The sequence below is a fragment of the Coregonus clupeaformis genome, chromosome 30, assembly GCF_020615455.1.
Source record: "Coregonus clupeaformis isolate EN_2021a chromosome 30, ASM2061545v1, whole genome shotgun sequence".
Lineage (NCBI taxonomy): Eukaryota > Metazoa > Chordata > Actinopteri > Salmoniformes > Salmonidae > Coregonus > Coregonus clupeaformis.
The window spans coordinates 31,686,386-31,706,392 of record NC_059221.1 but is presented as its reverse complement, the minus strand read 5'-3'; the positions used below and the strand labels follow the sequence as shown (position 1 = coordinate 31,706,392).

General features: G+C 41.8%; 1 protein-coding gene across 1 annotated transcript; it reads left to right on the top strand.

The window, feature by feature from the left end:
- The first annotated feature begins 5,450 nt into the window (after nucleotides 1–5,450).
- LOC121545423 (proteasome subunit alpha type-7-B) lies at nucleotides 5,451–20,007 on the top strand. The gene is made up of 7 exons (XM_041855950.2): nucleotides 5,451–5,767; nucleotides 16,976–17,102; nucleotides 18,747–18,871; nucleotides 18,939–19,061; nucleotides 19,147–19,266; nucleotides 19,375–19,437; nucleotides 19,544–20,007. Exons 1-7 carry the CDS (start codon nucleotides 5,672–5,674, stop codon nucleotides 19,643–19,645), a joined length of 756 nt encoding a protein of 251 aa, XP_041711884.1. The 5' UTR covers nucleotides 5,451–5,671; the 3' UTR covers nucleotides 19,646–20,007.

Below are 20,007 nucleotides of genomic sequence, written 5' to 3'. Positions count from 1 at the left end.
ATATCAAAGCAGTGCCAGGATGATGCACTCGCCAGAGTTGTCTTCTACGTGGACAGGGGCCGTAGACCTTCTAGGAGGGAACGTGGCCATGAACCACTCGAGGCTCTGCGGATTCTGAAGACCTGGGAGAAGCTCACTCTGAAAATGGGTGTACTATATCGCGTTACCAAAAGTTTGCTGTCAAAGAAGAAGACGTACCAGTATGTAGTACCCACCTCAATGAGGGCGACAGTTTTGAAGGGTGTCCACGATGAAGCAGGTCATCAGGGGCAACAGCGGACGTTGTACTTGACGAAACAGAGGTTCTTCTGGCACGGTCTGGATTCAGATGTGAGAGTGTATGTCAAGCCCTGCAAGAGGTGTGTGTTCAGTAAGGCCCCCGAGCCAGAGGCCAGAGCTCCACTGGAGAACATCATCACGACTGAGCCCCTCGAGTTGGTGTGTGTGGACTTCTGGTCTGCTGAAGACTCCAACAACAAGTCCTTGGATGTTCTGGATAGCCCATGCCTTCTTGTGTCCGAACCAATCAGCTAAAGCAGTGGCACTTCAGCTGTGGAACAACATATTCTGTGTGTATGGTTTTCCTCGTTGTATCCACTCTGACCAAGGGGCCAACTTTGAAAGTAAATTGATTGCTGAGTTGTTGAGTGCTGCAGGAGTCCAGAAGTTGCACACAACTCCCTACCATCCGATGGGGAATGGGGGAGTCGAAAGGTTCAATAGAACGCTGGGTAACATGATCAGGGTTTTACCTGCGAGAGCGAAGCACAGGTGGCCCCAGAAGCTGAAGTCGTTGACCTTCGCCTACAACTGTACAGTCCATGAAACTACGGGCTACGCCCTTTTCCAGTTGATGTTTGGGAGAACCCCACGTCTGCCTGTCGACATGATGTTTGGTACTGTGCTGCAAGACTCAGAGGTTGTAGACTATGACGAGTACATCAAGTCCCTGACGAGAGACCTGAGGGAGGCCATGGAGACAGTACAGGTGTCGGCAACCAAACAGCTGAAGAGGCATGCAGGCCTCTACGACAGGAAGATCAGAGGAGCTCCAGTGGAGGTCGGTGATCGGGTGCTGCTGGCGAATAAGGGTGAACGTGGAAAGAGAAAGCTGGCAGATCTATATTGTTACGGAGAAGAATAGTGACATCCACATCTTCAAGATACAGAACATGTCAACTGGCCAGGAGAAAACGGTCCACCGTAATCTGATAATGCCTGTAAACTTCTTGCCTCTCCCGGACACTGCCTTGGAGACACCTAATACGGGAGACCGTGAGGATCCGAGTGAGGAGATGGAGGACTCATCCATGAACGATATACCAGAAATGGACATTGGTGAGAGGACTAGGGTGTGGGTATCAGAACAGACCTCGGGGGAAGCACAGCCGGAGCACTCTGAAAAAGAAACCCCAGATGTGCTGGAAGATGGGCCACTGGGGAGGGATCCTCAGAACTCACCACATTCTGAGGGTGCCACTGGTGGCACAAGCATGTCAGAGTTAACCTTTGGAGAAGAAATATCAGAACCCTCTGAAGAAGAAAGGCATTCTGAAGATGCCGCTGGTAGCACAAGCTCCAGCAACAGTCACAGAACCCTTGACCTTGACTATCCACCGACTGTGGACAGTGACCCACCAGTGGTGGTTGTGGTTTTCCTACGGGGTCTTTGAATTCCCCTAATTCTCTTTAGAGAATAGTCTTTGCACTGGAATATTTGGTGGCATATGTATTGCATACCTCATTTTGTTTCTTTATAGTATGCAAGTGTAATTCAGCAGGGGAGAATGTAACAGGGTTGGTTATGTTTCCACTTGCCTCTAAAGAAATGTGTATTTAATGTTCAAGCATTCTTATTGGTTGGTTCAACTCTGATGACAATAAGGCGTGTTGTGATTGGCCCCGCTTGCAGCTAGGGGGAGATATTTATTTATTTATTATATATTTTACAATGTGTACAAGGTTGCTGTACGTTACTGATTCATACATGTGTGGGTATATGGTACCTGTTAGGGATTGAGGGGCTTTCTGGGATGTGCTTTGGCATATGATTGCTGTAGATAAGTGTGTTAGCTAGCATACACCGACGTAATGGTCACATGAGCCCACTGCTAACACAGTTGCCTTCATGTTACAGATTTTGCCATCAATATCGTTAAGCTCTGCACAACTAACGTGCTGTTTCCCATTTAACAACAGGTATTTACACATGTTATATTTTGTATTGTATTTTTGTATTTTGTTCGCCCAGTATGAAAATGTGATGCAAGGGATTTTGCCATCGACAGCCATCAATATCGTTAAGCTCCGCACAACTAACGTGCTGTTTCCCATTTAACAACAGAAATAAATGATGCTCAACTGGGACCACTGGCTGATGTGATTTATTAAGAGAAAACACAACGCAAGGAGAGTACGATATACATCTGTTACACTGTCCTCTATAAACTATGGTACACATATCCAAATTAAGCGCTCTAACCGTGTTTGATTAAAATACATTCGGATGCCCTAAAATTTTTGAAAGCCACCCAAAGTTAATGCAATGCCTGCCCCGTTCCTTGGAGGATAAACAATGGGCCAAGGATGTTGCACGTAGGCTCCGACTGTACTGTGATCCACACACCTTCAATTAATCACTCTCTGTCGCCACTGTCAGACTATCCATTAATCGAGTGCACCTGCCTCTTACCACTGGCTGTCCAAAGAATTCTCACTAGTCTACTCTCAGGTCTCTGGCACCCCTGGCTATTTTTGGTAACAATATGGAGTTTGGTTTTCAAAGGATACAATATTGATCCAATAAAAAAATCACTCTCAACAGTTCACAAAAAAATCCCTTGAAGTTCATGCACCAGAATAAGCAATATTTCAGTCAGACTCGGGACAAACTTGCATTATTTTTCTAGGATGTTGATGATCTATTATTAGACAACATTTGTTGTTGTTTTAACGCATAACATAGTAGGCGTTATGTAAGCTTCCATAGAAAGCCACACTGAAGTTTTAGGGGGCAACGGAAACAACAACAAAAAGTAGCCTTGGAGTAATGTTATTCTGTTTTTAATAGCGTCATATCATCACGTCGCCGTTTGGCTCGCTCTACTGTACCAGTTGCCTTCTGTGTGCTGTTGTTCACTACTTTCCCACCATTGACACTGACTGACTATGCAAGCTCTCAAGTCGACAAAATATGTCCTATTTGACGACGTGATGGAGAAAAAAATGCATTACCTTTTGTATAGTTTGTTGTGTCACCTCCCCTTTACTACTTGGGCGCGCCGATGAAAATGCCACAGACATTGTGATAATAGGAAACAAAAAAATTCTAAGCTCCTTTTTATTCTAATATTCACCTTATATCTTGCGCGCAGCCTTCCGTAACATAGTTAGGTTTCTCATTTTCTGAAAATCATAGGGGTGTGTGAACCCCTGTATTACTCCAAAATGGAAATAAATGATGAATAAACAACAATATCCTCCTGGATGCATGCAAATTGATAGCTTACTCTACATTTAGTGATGTTGCAAAGATGGAGAGTTGATCAGAATTCCATAATGTCTATGAAAAGACTCGCCTTGGTCGAGACGCTCACTCAGTAATTTTTTGGTATAAACCAGTCGTATATAGGCTGCAGTAGAATTGCTCACAGTAGTAGGGTAGTAAGTAGTTACCACAGCCACAAAGTCATAAACCCCGCCTATTATTTACAATTTGTCTTCTTAAAATATGATTTTAAACCTAACCTCAAATTAAGACCAAAAAGCAACAAAAAAAATCATAAATTTTTACGATAGCCAGACAACGCAGTAGTAGGGGTAAAGACAGTACATTATGAAGACAGGCTAAAACCACAGAGAGAAGGGTTAACCCAGACACGTCACAGGGCTATAAATCTGAAGCATCCGTTTAGAACGTTTTCTCACCACCAAATATGGTAGTGAGAGGAAGTCCAGTCGCGGGTGGCGGGGATGGAACTAGGTGAAACTGGGCCGAAATTCTGCAAATTTTCTCATCGATTAAACATCTGATCTCAATACCTTTTTCTGTTCCCAAACCTACAATCTATTACGAACACAGTGCACTACATTTATAGACTTGACGCTTTACCAAAGTTGTAAAAATCGCGTTGTTTAGAAGGAGTGAATTGAGTTCGTACACAAGCGCACTTCAAAGAGGAGTCGTTCCCTAACGGAAATATGCAAAGACATGCTACAACGCGCCAATAGGATCTCGCTAGCTAGTACTTGGCTTTGCCGACCTCCTTGCTTGTTCTGCCCACTATGCTTAATTTGCGCCCACTGTGAACGACACAGATTAGCTATCTTGGGTTAGTTATATCTTGGTATAACTGCTTCTCCAATAGAAATCCCCGATCACACTTGTAGGCGATGTCATGGCGACATTGGCTAGCTAAACTAATGCGTAAAAACACGTAATCGGGTCGTCTCGCGCCGAACTTCGCTGGTGGAGGTCGTCAAAATCAAAGGCACTCCTTCGATATAAAGTTGTTTTTGACGAAAATGTATCAGTTTGTCACTTTCACGAGGTTGGAGTAATAACATGCTCAACTACCTAAGAGATTGGCTTGAATCTAGGTTGTACCTTTTAGATTTCTAGAAAAATAACATCTAGGGAAGAATTTTTCACTTCTCTCATTGACTTCCAAACCCAGGTCCTAGTCTGTTTCGCAAGCGTTCCAGGAAGTCTCGCGATGTTGCGCATCTGGGTTTAGAAACTGTGGTAGGGGTGTTTTTTGATTTACTACCCTCGCTCTCCAACGTAAACAGCAACAGGTGGATGGCCGCAATAAATCAAACGTTGGCGGTTCCACACAGATAGAACAATAATACAGATATTTCACTGGATGTGTAAGTGTGAAGCATCCGGTTGGCGTTTCCACTCACTACCAAATATGGTGATGAGAGGAAGCCTGGTGGCCGGCAGTGGGAGAAGATGGATTTTGGTTGACATTATGCTAACTTTTTAATTTTTCTCATTTGATCTCAATACAGTTTCCTGTTCCCAAAACTAGAATCTGTTACGAACCGAGTGGACAAAATTTGGTAGCTTTTACCCTTTGCCAAATTGCGTTGTTTAGAAGGAGTAAAAGGGCGAATTGAGTTATTGTACATGCGCACTTTACAGAGTAGGCATAGTTCCCTAACGGAAATATGCAAATACATGCTAGAACGCCCCAATAGGATCTCGCTAGCTCGTGCTTGTTCAAGCTCATGCTTGTTCTGCCCACTATGACTCATTTGTTCCCATTGGAAACGATAAACTGTGGTTTATCCTGGGTTACTTATAAAAATATATTTGACAGAGGTCAGGATGAGGGGTTTTGTCTAGAAGGGATACAGATTTTGTCAACATTCGTTTTAGGATAATTTACTTAGCAGGTTAGGATCATTAACGTAGCAGGTTAGGAGAAGTAGGTTTAAATTAGGAAAAGGGTTAGTGTTAGCGAAAATACAAATACAAATATTCTACTTTTGACGTCAAATTTTACAAAAGCTGTATCCTTCTAGACATGACCAGGATGAGGCGCTGTGTTCAATTTGAATATGCTGTTCCCTTCAGTCTGATTACTTTCACTTTTGTTTATAGAGCGTAGGCAAGTCAAGGACACAGAAATAATATTTTATGCAAAAGTGAATTGAATGAAAGATGAGCTACGATCGTGCCATCACAGTGTTCTCACCTGATGGCCACTTATTCCAGGTGGACTACGCACAGGAAGCGGTCAAAAAAGGTTCAACTGCTGTAAGTACCATATAGATTCACGTTATGTTCTTATTAAAGTTCCAATGCAGCCGTTTTAAAAAATCTCAATATCAAATAATGTCTGGGTAACAGTACCTTACTGTGATTGTTTTAAATATATATATATATATATATATATATATATATATATATATATATATATATATATATATATATATATATATATATATATATTAGTAACAAAAATAGCTTCTTAGAAAACTAACTGTTATTGGCAGAGAGGAGGGCAAACTCCATTTGCTATTGGTCTAATAACCAGGCTGTCCAAAACCCCACCCAGCCAAACAAGCTGACATTTCTGGTGGTCATTTCAAACTCTTACACTAAGTGCATTATCATCATTTTCACAATTTCACAGAATTATTCCAACAGTGTGGAAATATAAATATATATATATATAATATACAGTACCAGTCAAAAGTTTGGACACACCTACTCATTCAAGGGTCTTTCTTAATTTTTTTACTATTTTCTACATTGTAGAATAATAGTGAAGACATCAAACTATTAAATAACACATATGGAATCATGTAGTAACAAAAAAAGTGTTAAACAAATCAAAATATATTTTAGATTTGAGATTCTTCAAATAGCCACCTTTTGCCTTGATGACAGCTTTGCACACTCTTGGCATTCTCTCAACCAGCTTCACCTGGAATGCATTTCCAACAGTCTTGAAGGAGTTCCCACATATGCTGAGCTTTGTTGGCTGCTTTTCCTTCACTCTGCCGTCCGACTCATCCCAAACCATCTCAATTGGTTTGAGGTCGGGGGATTGTGGAGGCATCTGATGCAGCACTCCATCACTCTGCTTCTTTGTAAAATACCCCTTACACAGCCTGGAGGTGTGTTGGGTCATTGTCCTGTTTAAAAACATATGATAGTCCCACTAAGCCCAAACCAGATGGGATGGCGTATCGCTGCAGAATGCTGTGTAGCCATGCTGGTTAAGTGTGCCTTGAATTCAAAATAAATAATAGACAGTGTCACCAGCAAAGCACCCCCAAACCATAACACCTCCTACACCATGCTTTACGGTGGGAACTACACATGCGGAGATAATCCGTTCACCCACACCGCGTCTCACAAAGACACAGCAGTTGGAACCAAAAATCTCAAATTTGGACTCCAGACCAAAGGACAAATTTCCACCGGTCTAATGTCCATTGCTCGTTTTTCCTGGCCCAAGCAGGTCTCTTCTTCTTATTGGTGTCCTTTAGTAGTGGTTTCTTTACAGCAATTCGACCATGAAGGCCTGATTCACACGGTCCCTTTGAACAGTTGATGTTGAGATGTGTCTGTGACTTGAACTCTGTGAAGCATTTATTTGGGCTGCAATTTCTGAGGCTGGTAACTCTAATGAACTTATCTTCTGCAGCAGAGGTAACTCTGGGTCTTCCATTCCTGTGGCGGTCCCCATGAGAGCAAGTTTCATCATAGCGCTTGATGGTTTTTGCGACTGCACTTAAATAAACGTTCAAAGTTCTTGAAATTTTCCGTATTGACTGACCTTCATTTCTTAAAGTAATGATAGACTGTCGTTTCTCTTTGCTTATTTGAGCTGTTCTTGCCATAATATGGACCTGGTCTTTTACCAAATAGGGCTATCTTCTGTATAACACCCCTACCTTGTCACAACACAACTGATTGGATCAAACGCATTAAGAAGGAAAGAAATTCCACAAATTAACTTTTAACAAGGCACACCTGTTAATTGAAATGCATTCCAGGCGACTTCCTCATGAAGCTGGTTGAGAGAATGCCAAGAGTGTGCAAAGCTGTCATCAAGGCAAAGGGTGGCTATTTGAAGAATCTCAAATATAAAATATATTTAGATTTGTTTAACACTTTTTTGGTTACATGATTCCATATGTGTTATTTCATAGTTTTGATGTCTTCACTATTCTACAATGTAAAAAATAGTAAAAATAAAGAAAAACCCTTGAATGAGTAGGTGTCCAAACGTTTGACTGGTAGTATATACAGTGGGGAGAACAAGTATTTGATACACTGCCGATTTTGCAGGTTTTCCTACTTACAAAGCATGTAGAGGTCTGTAATTTTGATCATAGGTACACTTCAACTGTGAGAGACGGAATCTAAAACAAAAATCCAAAAAATCACATTGTATGATTTTTAAGTAATTAATTTGCATTTTATTGCATGACATAAGTATTTGATCACTTACCAACCAGTAAGAATTCCGGCTCTCACAGACCTGTTAGTTTTTCTTTAAGAAGCCCTCCTGTTCTCCACTCATTACCTGTATTAACTGCACCTGTTTGAACTCGTTACCTGTATAAAAGACACCTGTCCACACTCAATCAAACAGACTCCAACCTCTCCACAATGGCCAAGAACAGAGAGCTGTCTAAGGACATCAGGGGAAAAAATTGTAGACCTGCACAAGGCTGGGATGGGCTACAGGACAATAGGCAAGCAGCTTGGTGAGAAGGCAACAACTGTTGGCGCAATTATTAGAAAATGGAAGAAGTTCAAGATGACGGCCAATCACCCTCGGTCTGGGGCTCCATGCAAGATCTCACCTCGTGGGGCATCAATGATCATGAGGAAGGTGAAGGATCAGCCCAGAACTACACGGCAGGACCTGGTCAATGACCTGAAGAGAGCTGGGACCACAGTCTCAAAGAAACACACTACGCCGTCATGGATTAAAATCCTGCAGCCCACGCAAGGTCCCCCTGCTCAAGCCAGCGCATGTCCAGGCCCGTCTGAAGTTTGCCAATGACCATCTGGATGATCCAGAGGAGGAATGGGAGAAGGTCATGTGGTATGATGAGACAAAAATAGAGCTTTTTGGTCTAAACTCCACTCGCCGTGTTTGGAGGAAGAAGAAGGATAAGTACAATCCCAAGAACACCATCCCAACCGTGAAGCATGGAGGTGGAAACATCATTCTTTGGGGATGCTTTTCTGCAAAGGGGACAGGACGACTGCACCGTATTGAGGGGAGGATGGATGGGGCCATGTATAGCGAGATCTTGGCCAACAACCTCCTTCTCTCAGTAAGAGCATTGAAGATGGGTCGTGGCTGGGTCTTCCAGCATGACCACGACCCGAAACACACAGCCAGGGCAACTAAGGAGTGGCTCCGTAAGAAGCATCTCAAGGTCCTGGAGTGGCCTAGCCAGTCTCCAGACCTGAACCCAATAGAAAATCATTGGAGGGAGCTGAAAGTCTGTATTGCCCAGCGACAGCCCCGAAACCTGAAGGATCTGGAGAAGGTCTGTATGGAGGAGTGGGCCCAAATCCCTGCTGCAGTGTGTGCAAACCTGGTCAAGACCTACAGGAAACGTATGATCTCTGTAATTGCAAACAAAGGTTTCTGTACCAAATATTAAGTTCTGCTTTTCTGATGTATCAAATACTTATGTCATGCAATAAAATGCAAATTAATTACTTAAAAATCATACAATGTGATTTTCTGGATTTTTGTTTTAGATTCCGTCTCTCACAGTTGAAGTCTACCTATGATAAAAATTACAGACCTCTACATGCTTTGTAAGTAGGAAAACCTGCAAAATCGGCAGTGTATCAAATACTTGTTCTCCCCACTGTATATATATATATATATATATATATATATATATATATACACAGTGAGGGAAAAAAGTATTTGATCCCCAGCTGAATTTGTACGTTTCCCCACTGACAAAGAAATGATCAGTCTATAATTTTAATGGTAGATTTATTTGAACAGTGAGAGACAGAATAACAACAACAAAAATCCAGAAAAAAACGCATGTCAAAAATGTTATAAATTGATTTGCATTTGAATGAGGGAAATAAGTATTTGACCCCCTCTCAATCAGAAAGATTTCTGGCTCCCAGGTGTCTTTTATACAGGTAATGAGCTGAGATTAGGAGCACACTCTTAAAGGGAGTGCTCTTAATCTCAGTTTGTTACCTGTATAAAAGACACCTGTCCACAGAAGCAATCATCAATCAGATTCCAAACTCTCCACCATGGCCAAGACTAAAGAGCTCTCCAAGGATGTCAGGGACAGGATTGTAGACCTACACAAGGCTGGAATGGGCTACAAGACCATTGCCAAGCACCTTGGTGAGAAGGTGACAACAGTTGGTGCGATTTTTTGCAAATGGAAGAAACACAAAATAACTGTCAATCTCCCTCGGCCTGGGTCTCCATGCAAGATCTCACCTTGTGGAGTTGCAATGATCATGAGAACGGTGAGGAATCAGCCCAGAATTACACAGGAGGATCTTGTCAATGATCTCAAGGCAGCTGGGACCATAGTCACCAAGAAAACAATTGGTAACACACTACGCCGTGAAGGACTGAAATCCTGCAGCGTCCGCAAGGTCCCCCTGCTCAAGAAAGCACATATACAGGGCCGTCTGAAGTTTGCCAATGAACATCTGAATGATTCAGAGGAGAACTGGGTGAAAGTGTTGTGGTCAGATGAGACCAAAATGGAGCTCTTTGGCATCAACTCAACTCGCCGTGTTTGGAGGAGGAGGAATGCTGCCTATGACCCCAAGAACACCATCCCCACCGTCAAACATGGAGGTGGAAACATTATACTTTGGGGGTGTTTTCCTGCTAAGGGGACAGGACAACTTCACCGCATCAAAGGGACGATGGACGGGGCCATGTACTGTCAAATCTTGGGTGAGAACCTCCTTCCCTCAGCCAGGGCATTGAAAATGGGTCGTGGATGGGTATTCCAGCATGACAATGACCCAAAACACACGGCCAAGGCAACAAAGGAGTGGCTCAAGAAGAAGCACATTAAGGTCCTGGAGTGGCCTAGCCAGTCTCCAGACCTTACTCCCATAGAAAATCTGTGGAGTGAGCTGAAGGTTCGAGTTGCCAAATGTCAGCCTCGAAACCTTAATGACTTGGAGAAGATCTGCAAAGAGGAGTGGGACAAAATCCCTCCTGAGATGTGTGCAAACCTGGTGGCCAATTACAAGAAACGTCTGAACTCTGTGATTGCCAACAAGGGTTTTGCCACCAAGTACTAAGTCATGTTTTGCAAAGGGGTCAAATACTTATTTCCCTCATTAAAATGCAAATCAATTTATAACATTTTTGACATGCGTTTCTCTGGATTTTGTTGTTGTTATTCTGTCTCTCATTGTTCAAATAAACCTAACATTAAAATTATAGACTGATCATGTCTTTGTCAGTTGGCAAACGTACAAAATCAGCAGGGGATCAAATACTTTTTTCCCTCACTGTGTATATATATATATACACAGTGGGGGAAAAAAGTATTTAGTCAGCCACCAATTGTGCAAGTTCTCCCACTTAAAAAGATGAGAGAGGCCTGTAATTTTCATCATAGGTACACGTCAACTATGACAGACAAAATGAGGGGAAAAAAATCCAGAAAATCACATTGTAGGATTTTTTATGAATTTATTTGCAAATTATGGTGGAAAATAAGTATTTGGTCAATAACAAAAGTTTCTCAATACTTTGTTATATAACCTTTGTTGGCAATGACACAGGTCAAACGTTTTCTGTAAGTCTTCACAAGGTTTTCACACACTGTTGCTGGTATTTTGGCCCATTCCTCCATGCAGATCTCCTCTAGAGCAGTGATGTTTTGGGGCTGTCGCTGGGCAACACGGACTTTCAACTCCCTCCAAATATTTTCTATGGGGTTGAGATCTGGAGACTGGCTAGGCCACTCCAGGACCTTGAAATGCTTCTTACGAAGCCACTCCTTCGTTGCCCGGGCGGTGTTTTTGGGATCATTGTCATGCTGAAAGACTCAGCCACGTTTCATCTTCAATGCCCTTGCTGATGGAAGGAGGTTTTCACTCATAATCTCACGATACAAGGCCCCATTCATTCTTTCCTTTACACGGATCAGTCGTCCTGGTCCCTTTGCAGAAAAACAGCCCCAAAGCATGATGTTTCCACCCCCCATGCTTCACAGTAGGTATGGTGTTCTTTGGATGCAACTCAGCATTCTTTGTCCTCCAAACACGACGAGTTGAGTTTTTACCAAAAAGTTATATTTTGGTTTCATCTGACCATATGACATTCTCCCAATCCTCTTCTGGATCATCCAAATGCACTCTAGCAAACTTCAGACGGGCCTGGACATGTACTGGCTTAAGCAGGGGGACACGTCTGGCACTGCAGGATTTGAGTCCCTGGCGGCGTAGTGTGTTACTGATGGTAGGCTTTGTTACTTTGGTCCCAGCTCTCTGCAGGTCATTCACTAGGTCCCCCCCGTGTGGTTCTGGGATTTTTGCTCACCGTTCTTGTGATCATTTTGACCCCACGGGGTGAGATCTTGCGTGGAGCCCCAGATCGAGGGAGATTATCAGTGGTCTTGTATGTCTTCCATTTCCTAATAATTGCTCCCACAGTTGATTTCTTCAAACCAAGCTGCTTACCTATTGCAGATTCAGTCTTCCCAGCCTGGTGCAGGTCTACAATTTTGTTTCTGGTGTCCTTTGACAGCTCTTTGGTCTTGGCCATAGTGGAGTTTGGAGTGTGACTGTTTGAGGTTGTGGACAGGTGTCTTTTATACTGATAACAAGTTCAAACAGGTGCCATTAATACAGGTAACGAGTGTAGGACAGAGGAGCCTCTTAAAGACGAAGTTACAGGTCTGTGAGAGCCAGAAATCTTGCTTGTTTGTAGGTGACCAAATACTTATTTTCCACCATAATTTGCAAATAAATTCATTAGAAATCCTACAATGTGATTTTCTGGATTTTTTTTTCTCAATTTGTCTGTCATAGTTGACGTGTACCTATGATGAAAATTACAGGCCTCTCATCTTTTTAAGTGGGAGAACTTGCACAATTGGTGGCTGACTAAATACTTTTTTTCCCCACTGTATATATACAGTTGAAGTCGGAAGTTTACATACACCTTACCCAAATACATTTAAACTCTGTTTTTCACAATTCCTGACATTTAATCATAGTAAAAATTCCCTGTCTTAGGTCAGTTAGGATCACCACTTTATTTTAAGAATGTGAAATGTCAGAATAATAGTAGAGAGAATGATTTATTTCAGCTTTTATTTCTTTCATCACATTCCCAGTGGGTCAGAAGTTTACATACACTCAATTAGTATTTGGTAGCATTGCCTTTAAATTGTTAAACTTGGGTCAATTGTTTCGGGTAGCCTTCCACAAGCTTCCCACAATAAGTTGGGTAAATTCTGGCCCATTCCTCCTGACAGAGCTGGTGTAACTGAGTCAGGTTTGTAGGTTTGTAGGATTGAGGTCAGGCCTTTGTGATGGCAACTCCAATACCTTGACTTTGTTGTCCTTAAGCCATTTTGCCACAACTTTGGAAGTATGCTTGGGGTCATTGTCCATTTGGAAGACCCATTTGCGACCAAGCTTTAACTTCCTGACTGATGTCTTGAGATGTTGCTTCAATATATCCACATAATTTTCCTTCCTCATGATGCCATTTATTTTGTGAAGTCCACCAGACCCTCCTGCAGCAAAGCACCCCCACAGCATGATGCTGCCACCCCCGTGCTTCACAGTTGGGATGGTGTTCTTCGGCTTGCAAGCATTCCCCTTTTTCCTCCAAACATAACGATGGTCATTATGGCCAAACAGTTCTATTTTTGTTTCATCAGACCAGAGGACATTTCTCCAAAACGTACAATATTTTTCCCATGTGCAGTTGCAAACCATAGTCCGGCTTTTTTATAGTGGTTTTGGAGCAGTGGCTTCTTCCTTGCTGAGCGGCCTTTCAGGTTATGTCGATATAGGACTCGTTTTACTGTGGATATAGGTACTTTTGTACCGGTTTCCTCCAGCATCTTCACAAGGTCCTTTGCTGTTGTTCTGGGATTTATTTGCACTATTCGCACCAAAGTACGTTCATCTCTAGGAGACAGAACGTGTCTCCTTCCTGAGCGGTATGATGGCTGCATGGTCCCATGGTGTTTATACTTGCGTACTATTGTTTGTACAGATGAAAGTGGTACCTTCAGGCGTTTGGAAATTGCTCCCAAGGATGAACCAGATTTGTGGAGGTCTACATTCTTTTCTGAGGTCTTGGCTGATTTCTTTTGATTTTCTCATGATGTCAAGCAAAGAGGCACTGCGTTTGAAGGTAGGCCTTGAAATACATCCACAGGTACACCTCCAATTCACTCAAATGATGTCAATTAGCCTATCAGAAGCTTCTAAAACCATTACATCATTTTCTGGAATTTTCCAAGCTGTTTAAAGGCACAGTCAATTTAGTGTATGTAAAATTCTGACCCACTGGAATTGTGAAACAGTGAATTATAAGTGAAATAATCTGTCTGTAAACAATTGTTGGAAAAATTACTTGTGTCATGCACAAAGTAGATGTCCTAACCGACTTGCCAAAACTATAGTTTGTTAACAAGAAATTTGTGGAGTTGTTGAAAAACAAGTTTTAATGACTCCAACCTAAGTGTATGTAAACTTCCGATTTCAACTGTATATACAGCTCTGGAAAAAATTAAGAGACCACTGCAAAAATATAAGTCTCTCTGGTTTTACTATTTATAGGTATGTGTTTGGGTGAAATTAACATTTTTGTTTTATTCTATAAACTACTGACAACATTTCTCCCAAATTCCAAATAAAAATTTATTTATTTGCAGAAAATGACAACTGGTCAAAATAACAAAAAAGATGCAGTGTTGTCAGACCTCGAATAATGCAAAGAAAATAAGTTCATGTTCATTTTTAAACAACACAATACTAATGTTTTAACTTAGGAAGAGTTCAGAAATCAATATTTGGTTGGAATAACCCTGATTTTCAATCACAGCTTTCATGCGTCTTGGCATGCTCTCCACCAGTCTTTCACATTGATGTTGGGTGACTTTATGCCACTCCTGGCGCAAAAATTCAAGCAGCTCGGCTTTGTTTGATGGCTTGTGACCATCCATCTTCCTCTTGATCACATTTCAGAAGTTTTCAATGGGGTACAGGTCTGGAGATTGGGCTGGCCATGACAGGGTCTTGATCTGGTGGTCCTCCATCCACACTTTGATTGACCTGGCTGTGTGGCATGGTGCATTGTCCTGCTGGAAAAACCAATCCTCAGAGTTGGGGAACAATGTCAGAGCAAAAGGAAGCAAGTTCTTCCAGGACAACCTTGTACGTTGCTTGATTCATGCGTCCTTCACAAAGACAAATCTGCCCAATTCCAGCCTTGCTAAAGCACCCCCAGATCACCACCGATCCCCCACCAAATTTCACAGTGGGTGCGAGACACTGTGGATTGTAGGCCTCTCCAGGTCTCTGTCTAACCATTAGACGACCAGGTGTTGGGCAAAGCTGAAAATTGGACTCATCAGAGAAGATGACCTTACTCCAGTCCTCTACAGTCCAATCCTTATGGTCTTTTGCAAACCTCAGCCTGGCTTTTCTTTGCTTCTCATTGATGAAGGGCTTTTTTCTAGCTTTGCACGACTTCAGCCCTGCCCCTAGGAGCCTGTTTCGAACCATCCTCGCCGTGCACTTCACCCCAGCTGCCGTTTGCCATTCTTTTTGTAGGTCACTTGATGTCATCCTACGGTTGTTGAGTGACATTCGAATGAGTTGGCGGTGATCCCGGTCAGTAGAGAGTCGTTTTCGCCCTCTGCCGGTCTGTAGCTTTGTTGTCTCCAATGTCTGCTGCTTGACCTTGTTCTTATGAACCGCCATCTTTGACATTTTAAGGATGGAAGCAACCCGACGCTCACCTGTATCCCTCTGCCAGAATTGAACCCTTCTTTTCCTCACTCAAAACTTTCCTTTTCAACTCTTTTGGCATGGTCAATAGTTATTTTTTTAAATTAATATTACTTTTGAGGTACTATTAGCACTGTTTTTGCCATCCAGCTGGTCCTATTGCAAGAGGATAGTGATGACCACAGCAGTGGTTTTTATACTTTTCCTTGTTAAATAAGATTTGGTTCAGGTGATCACCTAATTAGTACCTAATTCAGTAGAATGAGTGGGCCTGTGTTGGAATTCAACAGACACTGGAATGGAATGGCTGTCATACATGTAGAGATGCTGCTTTAAGAACAATTTGCAGTGGTCTCTTAATTTTTTCCAGAGCTGTATATATATATATATATATCACGTCAGAAAAACAATTGTAGACCTCCACAAGTCTGGTTCATCCTTGGGAGCAATTTCCAAACGCCTGAAGGTACCACGTTCATCTGTACAAACAATAGTACGCAAGTATAAACACCATGGGACCATGCAGCTGTCATACCGCTCAGGAAGGAGACGCGTTCTGTCTCCTAGAGATTAGCGTACTTTGGTGCGAAAAGTGAAAATCAATCCCAGAACAACAGCAAAGAACCTTGTGAAGATGCTGGAGGAAACAGGTACAAATGTATCTATATCCACAGTAAAACGAGTCCTATATCGACATAACCTGAAAGGCCGCTCAGCAAGGAAGAAGCCACTGCTCCAAAACCACCATAAAAAAGCCAGACTACAGTTTGCAACTGCACATGGGGACAAAGATCATACTTTTTGGAGAAATATCCTCTGGTCTGATGAAACAAAAATAGAACTGTTTGGCCATAATGACCATCATTATGTTTGGAGGTAAAAGGGGTAGGCTTGCAAGCCGAAGAACACCATCCCATCAGTCAGGAAGTTAAAGCTTGGTCGCAAATGGGTCTTCCAAATGGACAATGACTCCAAGCATACTTCCAAAGTTGTGGCAAAATGGCTTAAGGACAACAAAGTCAAGGTATTGGAGTGGCCATCAAAGGCCCTCAATCCTATTGAAAATTTGTGGGCAGAACTGAAAAAGCGTGTGCAAGCAAGGAGGCCTACAAACCTGACTCAGTTACACCAGCTCTGTCAGGAGGAATGGGCAATGTTACCAAATACTAATTGAGTGTACGTAAACTTCTGACTCACTGGGAACGTGAGACATAAAAGCTGAAATAAATCACTCTACTATTATTCTGACATTTCACATTCTTAAAAATAAAGTGGTGATCCTAACTGACCTAAGACAGGGAATTTTTACGAGGATTAAATGTCAGGAATTGTGAAAAACTGAGTTTAAATGTATTTGGCTAAGGTGTATGTAAACTTCCGACTTCAACTGTGTATATACATACACAAAAATAGGAAAAACATGTTTTGGACTGCACTACCCAAATTGAGCTCCAACTGGCGCAACTGTATCAATTATGCTTAATTATTTTACAGGTTGGAGTGCGAGGAAAAAATGTTGTTGTTCTAGGAGTGGAGAAGAAATCTGTTGCCAAGCTCCAAGATGACAGAACTGTGCGCAAAATCTGCTCCTTGGACAACCATGTCTTCATGGCCTTTGCAGGTAACTTTTAAACATAGGACAGTGCACACCAAAGTGGTGATTGCAAATATGTAATTACCGTTTGTCTGATATAATTTGTCATCAACATTTTACAAGTACCTTCAGAAAGTATTCACACCCCTTGACTTTTCCCACTTTGTGTTACAACCTGAATTTAAAATTGATTAAATTGAGGTTTGGCACTGGCCTACACACAATATCCCATAATGTCAAAGTGGAATAATGTTTTACATTTTTACAAATTAATAAAAAAATGAAAAGCTGAAATGTCTTGTCAGTAAGTATTCAACCCCTTTGTTATGGCAAGCCTAAATAAGTTCAGGAGTAAAAATGTACTTAACAGGTCACATAATAAGTAGCATGGACTCTATGTGCAATAAGTGTTTAACGTGATTTTTGAATGTCTACCTCATCTCTGTGCCCCACACATAGAATTATCTGTAAGGTCTCTCAGTCAAGCAGTGAACCACAACGACCAGGGATGTTTTCCAATGGCTCGCAAAGAAGGGCACTTATTGGTAGATGGGTAAAAAAAATGAAAATACAGACATTTGAATATCCCTTTGAGCATGGTGAAGTTATTAATTACACTTTGGATGGTGTATCAATACACCCAGCTACTACAAAGATATAGGCGTCCTTCTTAACTCAGTTGCCAGAAAGGAAGGAAACCGCTCAGGGATGTCACATTGTAGTTACTTCACAATACTAACCTAATTGACAGTGAGAAGGACGCCTGTACAGAATAAAAATATTCCAAAACATGCATCCTGTTTGCAACAAGGCACTAAAGTAATACTGCAAAAATGGTGGGAAAGGAATTAACTTTTCGTCCTGAATACAAAGTGTTATGTTTCGGAGCAAATCCAATGCATTCCGGAGTACCACTCCCCATATTTTCAAACATAGTGGTGGCTGCATCATGTTATGGGTATGTTTGTAATCGTTAAGGAAAGGGGAGTTTTTTAGGATAAAATATAAACAGAATGGAGCCAAGCATAAGCAAATTCCTAGAGGAAAACATGGTTCAGTCCTCTTTCCACCAGATACTGGGAGATGAATTCATCTTTCAGCAGGACAATAACTGAAAACACAAGGCCAAATCTTCACTGGAGTTGCTTACCAAGACGACAGTGAATGTTCCTGAGTGGCTGAGTTAGTTGACTTAAATCTACTTAAATCTATTGCAAGACCTGAAAATGGTTGTCTAGCAATGATCAACAATCAATGAAAAAAACAGACAAATGTTGCACAATCCAGGTGTGGAAAACTCTTAGATGTACCCTGAAAGACTCGCAGCTGTATTTGCTGCCAAATGTGATTTTAACATGGATTGACTCAGGGGGTTGAATACTTATCTAATCAAGAATACCAAAAGATTTTAAAATGTGAATTTTTTCTTCCACTGACATTAGTATTTTGTGTAGATAGTTGACAAAATGTACATTAAATCCATTTTAATCCCACCTTGTAGCACAAAATGTGGAAAAAGTCGAGGGGTGCAAATACTTTGAAGGCACTATAGGCCTACTTTGAATGATAAATGTAATGTTAATGCTGAAATTGAGCAATTCGATTTTTCACCTAGTTGGTTGAGGTTTTTAATTGGTGTGACATACTTTCTCCTTATCAAATGGCCTGCAGGATTGACCGCAGATGCCAGGATCATTGTTAACAGGGCCAGGGTGGAGTGTCAGAGTCACAGGCTCACAGTGGAAGACCCTGCGACAGTAGAGTACATCACACGCTACATCTCCAGCATAAAACAGGTACCCCACACACACACACAAAATACACACATGCGGATACATCACTTCTATATATTCCGACTTTCAGCGCTACACCCAAAGCAATGGACGAAGGCCCTTTGGCATCTCCTCCCTCATTGTGGGGTTTGATTTCGATGGAACACCCCATCTGTACCAAACAGACCCCTCAGGAACATACCATGCCTGGAAGGTAGGGGTGTTTTTCTGACCCATACATCTGAATCGTTGATAAGATGCTTCAAAATGTGGAAAACTAAATGTATTTGTGTACATAGGCAAATGCCATTGGAAGATCTGCCAAGACTGTTCGGGAGTTTCTAGAGAAAAACTATAAAGAGGAAGATATGGAGTCCGATACAGACACCATTAAGCTTGCCATCAGAGCGCTACTTGAGGTGAGGCTTACACCACTCTAGAGCTAACATTTGATGGCAACAATGTAGTGATTGGAAAGCAAAGCAAAGATATTCCTCCGTCACAAGGTTTGCTCCCCGTGTTCGCAGGTTGTCCAGTCAGGGGGAAAGAACATTGAGCTAGCCATTATGAAGCGGGATGAATCAATGAAGGTCTGTTTGAAATCGTGACACCTCAGCAAATCCACCAGAGGCTCTCACCTGTGTAATAATGCAACTTAAAATGTTCCCCTAATAACTTATTTTCCACTGTAAATAGATTCTGGTCCAAGAGGAAATCGAGGAATATGTCACAGCTATTGAAACAGAAAAGGAGAAAGCAGAGAAACAAAAGAAGAAAACATTAACCCTTTTTGATTGACCAGTCATGATTAAACAAACATGTGCCTTTGTCCATCTTCAATATTGCATCAGGAATCTCTTCGTTTCTCTATCCATTGCTAGAGGGACCCCCAAGGATTGCATATTTTTATTCTAGCCCAGCACAAACACCTGATTTGACTAATCAGCAGGCTCTTGTTTGGTTGAATCAGATAGGCTATGGTAGTGATGGGTAGACTCTCCAGCGCTCACAAGGTTCTCAGTGTTGAGCTCAAACAAATGCTCCCACCCTGGGAGTCCCAATGGAATGGATTGAGAAACACTGCTGCCCTAATGGATCACATGAAAACTTAAGATTTTACCTTATTCTTGTAATGAATAAATATCTGCATTTAAAAACTA